At 42.9% G+C, this 6,000-nt stretch overlaps 1 protein-coding gene across 2 annotated transcripts in view; it reads right to left on the bottom strand.

Moving 5' to 3' along the window:
* Positions 1-549: 549 nt before the first annotated feature.
* The window catches only part of PPP2R3A (protein phosphatase 2 regulatory subunit B''alpha), a 59,356-nt gene continuing 53,905 nt past the window's right edge, over positions 550-6,000 (bottom strand). For both annotated transcript variants that reach the window (XM_019542853.1, XM_019542854.1), the window contains exons 12-13: positions 3,723-3,829; positions 550-725 (exon numbers count right to left, since the gene is read on the bottom strand). In XM_019542853.1, coding sequence (XP_019398398.1) covers positions 629-725; positions 3,723-3,829 — 204 coding nt within the window. In that variant the 3' untranslated portion in view covers positions 550-628. The remainder of the gene's footprint in view (positions 726-3,722; positions 3,830-6,000) is intronic.

The raw sequence follows: 6,000 nt of genomic DNA, 5'->3' as shown, positions 1-6,000 counted from the left end.
AAGAGTCTTTGATCTGGGTCTCTGACGTGCAGTGCACAGCACAAGAAGTTGCCTTGATCTCTATAGTCTCAGTTTCCAGAATTAACAGATTTTGACACTATTTGAATAAAACAAACCAAAAAAAACCCAACAGAACTACTTGCACCTTGAACAAGGATTAAAGGAACATTTTAGATGTTCATTCAAACCAGCTTCAGTTGGCATTGCTTGTGTCCCTGTCACTTCTGGTAAAGTAACGGTACAGAATAACGGGTACAGCACGGAGCTGTAGTAAACTATGCTGGTAATGACTTGAGACCATTGTGTATGCAGCTGTTCTGCTGGACAGTTATTGCACATGGGAGGCCCTTATAGACTGTATGGTAAGTCATAAAGGAAACAAAGTGCAGTCACCATATTTAATGAGCGTGCACAATAACACATTGCAAAAAGCCTCTTTATAGAAATAACCTTATGGCAGTTATACATGAAGGAGAAAAAGGGATCTTGAAGTACAGTGTACAAAATAAAATGCATTGCTTCAAAGAAAAGGATTTTTTTTAAAAAAAAAAAATCCCTATGTGTCTAAGGACTGACCACTCTCCATTTAAATATTGACAGACAGACACAGGTTACATTTTCCATTTTCCTATGGTGAAAGGTCTGAGAGAACTAATTTTTCCAACTTGTCTCCAGTTTCAGAGGGCAATAGAAGTTCATCTGTTTCATAGTCCTCTTCAAATGATCTGCAGAAACAGAACAAGCATATTTTCAAAATGAAACATTGTCTACTGATTTACTTGAGTTGTAAAAATCTAACATTAAACTATTTTTAGATTAATGAAGGTCACTGTATAGTTACCATCATTACTGCACAAATAAGGAAGCGAGAACTTTGTGAAGAATGAAAACTCGAAGGAAACGTTTCAGCCTGTCTGGCTGGAATTCCACTTTTCCCTGACCATGTAAGACAACTATCTTAGCGGGACTATCCACCCAAGCAAGTACGCATCTATGACTGCAGCTGCCTCCTCACCTCATCAGAGCACTTATCCAGGACATGGGACACCTGGGTTCCCAGTGCCACCCCTCAATCACAGGCAAAGAATCATGAGACCAGGCAGAGAGCAAGCAAGAGGAAGCCTAACTCTGATGCAGGAAATGGGGTATTGTTCTGGCTCCTAAATACCAAAGCTATTTAGGCATTCTACTCAACACTTCCTAAATGCTATGGTAAGTCATGGCACTATTCTGGACTACATTTCAGTAGCAAGGACAAGTTGTGGCAATGTAAACGGGAGGGGATCTTGCTTTAAGTGCACACAGTGCTCCAAAAATGAATGAATCGCTCATTGCTAGTAGGCCCAGTCTGCCCTCCTGTCCAATATGGATATGTTGGTACAAGGGGGAAAGTGATTTCAGAAAGGATTTGGCAGTGAAGAGGATCAGAACGGTTAGTGATACGTGGAGTGATGACAGTGATAGAGGGGTGGGAAAAGCTGATTACTGTACACATGTAGGCTGTTTTTATAGAAGGAAAGAACTACAATGCTGAGGGTTACTACCATCAATCCACCAGGTTTTTCCTCCTTCCACCCCTAGCCACATACTCCTTCCTGTGCAGGATTCTGAGTCATGCCTTCCAACGGGCTTTTCCTAACAAGGACGCCCACTGGAAGGATTTCCAAATACTACGTGCATGTCTGTGTATTCCAGCCCCACTGAGAGGCAGCAGAGTACCATGTGAAGAAGTCTACACTCTGCCCCAGTGCTGCTGATGCCATGTTTCTAGTGACTGCATAGTGCAACATGCAGCAAACAGGTGGGTTTTTAGGTGTCTGCAACTTGAAGGTTTTGCACAATGCTTTTTCACATCCATGCCTGAACTGACTCAGAAGAGCATAAATAGAGTGAGGTGCTTCCAAGGGTGTACTGAATCACTTCTGAGTGCAGAACAGAGCAAGCTTTTGCACAGGGTCAGAATATAGATACGCAAGAATTTTAGGCATCCGACTGGAATGCAGGCTGTTACGTGGGGGAATCCAAATGTTGTTCCATGGCTCAGATGGCCAAAAGTTGCAAACAAGCCACTTAGCAGCAAAACAGAATTTTGCCCTTGGATGCCAAATGGGTGGAAAAGAATCCGGCCATTGACTTTCTTGGACCTGCTCAGGGAAACTTCAAGGGGTCATTTACTTGATCCCCTCATCTGAGGCAGGATAAGCAGACCATGCCTGGCAGGTGTTTGTCTATCCTATTGATAAAACCTTCAGTGAAGATTGTTCTCTATTAAGAAATGAGCAGGATACAAAACCAACATACTACATATCTCACTCATTAAAAACTGGCTATCAGGCTACAAACTGTGATTGTTAGCAGGGAATGAACACTGAGTGGATGTTTCTATGAGAGTCCCACAGGGATCAGTTCTCTGATTTAAACTGTTTAATATTTTTATCAGTGACCCAGAAGAAAACTCAGAAGAATTGTTTTGGGATGGTTTGGAGGTGACCCAGTGAAGGGGGAAGTGCTGGATAATTCAAAAGACAAGTTAAAAAGAAATCTGGGTTGTTTGGTAAACTAACCACAATCAGTGTGTTTCTATATTGGCATATGCAAGAGGTAAGGATTGCTTAGGGTGGGACCTTTTATTAGACCAACTGCATAGTTGAGATCGAATCAGACAAGTTTTCAAATGCAACACATTCTTCATCAGGCTTGAGCAAGTGTAAGTCATACATATGGAAGTAGGCCATATTTACAGCATGGGGGACTCTTCTGGGCAGCAGTGATTGAAGAGGAGGATCAGGGTATTAACCAGTTGAATATGAGCTCCCAGTATAACACTAAGACCAAAAGGGCTCACATGATCCTAGGGAATTTTAAAAAGGAATGATCTGAATAAGAATCCAGAAGATGTTACCTCTGTATTTCACACTGGTATGGTCACTACTGGAATGCTGTATCTGGCTCTGGTGTTTGCAACTGAAGGTGAACTGTGAGAGAAGGTTCAGAGAAGAATCATAGCAATGATTAAAGCATCAGCAAACTTCCCTCAGTAAGAGGCTTGGCATGTCACAGATATGGCCAGGGGTGATGAGTGCACAGTTTAAGGACTGACACAGAATGGAAAGTTGATGACAGAGGCCTTTCTAAGAAAGCAAAACAAGACGCAACAAGACCCAGTGCCTGGAGAAGTTGATGCTAGACCCAAGATATGCATTTGTAACAGTAATTAACCATTGGAATGCCTCACTATGCTGCCATGTTTAATTCAGTGGAAATGTTGGCACTGAGACTGAATGCCTTCCTAGGTGTTATGCTCTCGTTCAACCAGGAATTAAGTCAGTGGAGTCCTATGGCCTATGATACATAGGGGGTAGAACTAGATAGTCACAGTGCTAGCTTCTGATGTTATAACCCATGAGTCACCTCCTCCTTGAGCAGTTCCTTGCTTGTAGGTCTAAGATACCTTACACAGCAGGTATCTAGGTCATTGGGAAATCCTAGGAGACTTGTGTTGCAAATTCTCTAAGGCTAGATTCATCATCTTTCATTTTTACTCTGGGTGGGTATTGTCGTTTTTCCCATATTTTAAATTTCTTGGCTCTTTATCTAAAGAACTCTGTCTTGCTGAACTTTAATGGACTTCTGACACTTTTTGCCCCTCTCTAACATGCTTTTTCCTCTTACAAAATTTGTGGGATTATCACACAGATGCTTAAGTAAATGACAGCTCCTACCCTTCTTGTAACTGCTCGTTTCCAGATTCTTCAGCAACAAGAATTTCATACTCTTCAGCAGCATATCTGTCCCAGTCAGAGGGTTCGGGGCCATCGTTTTCAATGTCCTGCAAATATCAGTCAGACAAACAAATTAGATGGGAATGTCCATCTGCAGGTACAGACTTAACTGCAGGTACAAACTGTTAAGGTATCAAAATGCTTCACAGCAAAGGACTAAATCAAAGATCTCAGATTAATCATGAATCGAACAAGGATCTTTAAAGAAACAATCAAGTACCTGGCTAGAAGGCTTGGGCATACAAAGTGATCTGAGCTGGACCATAAATTGTGCAGTGACTTTTCAGAAAGGTTGAGCTTCACGGAGAAGGGCAATCTCTTTGTATGCCTTGGTTCCAGATTGTGCCAAACTTTAAAAATTCCTGCCCCTCCCCACCACTGCCCCACAGCTCTATGGTACACAGGGGAAGTATACTCTCTATGTATGAGGTGGCCTTTTCAATTAACCTGTGAGAACGGTCCTAAGTAGCACCAAAGCAGGATGGCTTGGATCGCTCTGGTATCCATCCTCATCCTGTGTGTGCACAGCCTTCAGGTACTATGCTACATGCTGTATAAATACACTGCAAGAACTAGTCCAGAATGGGCGGAATCTCGATCAGACACTCACTGGTCGAGAGGTGCCCAGAACAGACATTTGCATTGAAGTTATATAACAAAGAGGCAGTTACAGGATACTCTGTTACCGTGCCTGGGCTACCGTTCAGCATTGTGCTGGCTTTCTAAGTTTTGCAGTCTCAATTTTGCAGATGGCTCTGAAACTCACTTGAGCTTACATGGTCCTCACTACTGATAAACCTGCTTTCCAGGCTTCTACATCCATGAATGCCAACTTGTGGGAGAGGAAGGGAAGAGGAAAGGAGAAGGGAAGACAATTTTCCTCAGATCTATCACCCCACTTAGCAGTTTTCCATGGTGAATCTCACTTTGTAACTTCCTGTCTGTATTTCTTAGGTCCCTCTGTTTTAATGGTTTCTCCTCACTGATGCTGGCAGCTCAGTAGGTGATTCAGGACAGACAGTAACCTTTCTGAAGGCTGCAGCCAGCTAGTAGGTATAGCAGTGAGTATCAATTACTGTCCCTTCCACATCTTCCATACAGCATGCATTCTCTGGTGATAGTTGAAGAAAATATATTGTAACTAAACCATTATTGAATGATTTTTCTGTCTGGTTGGAATCCAAGCCCTGCTGTCACTGTGCTCTCACTCCTGCTGAGAGCAGAGTCCAATACCCTCAGTTATCTGCCTGCAGCTCAGACAGAACGACTGGGTTCCTCTATTGGTGACAGCTAAGGCAGGGCTTCTTCAAAGGGCAGAGGCCCACACATCCCAGCCTTCAGGGCCAGGCACTGTTGAACTCTGTGCATATGTATGGTTGATTAAGGAAAAGCAATAGGCTTTCCACATTTAAGGAGGCCGCCAGCTTCTCTTTGTAAAGCTGACTGCCTTTCCTCTTAGAACTTCCTTCAAGAGCAGCTTCTGCTTTTGTGTTTATAAAGTTGTGGCTCCTACTGGATGCGGCATGCTCTAAAACGGTAAACACCGCTTAGCCAAGTCCCAGCATTCCCATCTGCAAAGCACCTTACGTTGGTCTCACTCTACCAAGCCAACAAAACTATAACCTCCAACAACCAACCCACAAGTAGATATCACTAAGGCCCCTGACAGACATTATACTTAAGATGTGATTAACCAGTTAATCACACCTTAAGTAGTGATCTGGCCACATATGCATTCAATAAATGACGTGATAAAATGGGGAATAAGCCATAAAATTACTACCTAAAATATGCAAAACAACTCTGCTGCTGGTTCCTTTAATTAAACCTGATCCCGGGGTCCCCCTCAATTGGCACTGTGGCATGATGGGATCTGATACTTGATCCCACAATCCTACCTCCTGCCATGCATGTGTGGCATGGCAGGAACCACGATTGTTGGGATCAAATTCCACTGCACCTTTAATTTAACATCTGCCAGTGACCTAAGTGGCTCTGAGGCAATCTCTTGCCCATGTTCTCTGCTTTTCTTCCTCAGAAAGTTTTATAAATGCTGATGTTCTGCTTGCTTTTGTCACTTTCAAATAAAGCATGTTAAAAAAAACATGCAGACGTTATCTGAAACCTAAACACAGTGAACTCCACCTGTGAAATTCAGAGTGGGGGGAAAAAGGAAACAGAACAAAGAGTGTCCTTCCACTGCTGCAAATGACCCAAA

Source organism: Crocodylus porosus, unplaced genomic scaffold (genome assembly GCF_001723895.1).
Source record: "Crocodylus porosus isolate Cpor-Errol unplaced genomic scaffold, CroPor_comp1, whole genome shotgun sequence".
NCBI lineage: Eukaryota > Metazoa > Chordata > Crocodylia > Crocodylidae > Crocodylus > Crocodylus porosus.
The sequence above is the reverse complement of the archived record's forward strand: the minus strand, read 5'-3'. Positions and strand labels throughout refer to the sequence as shown.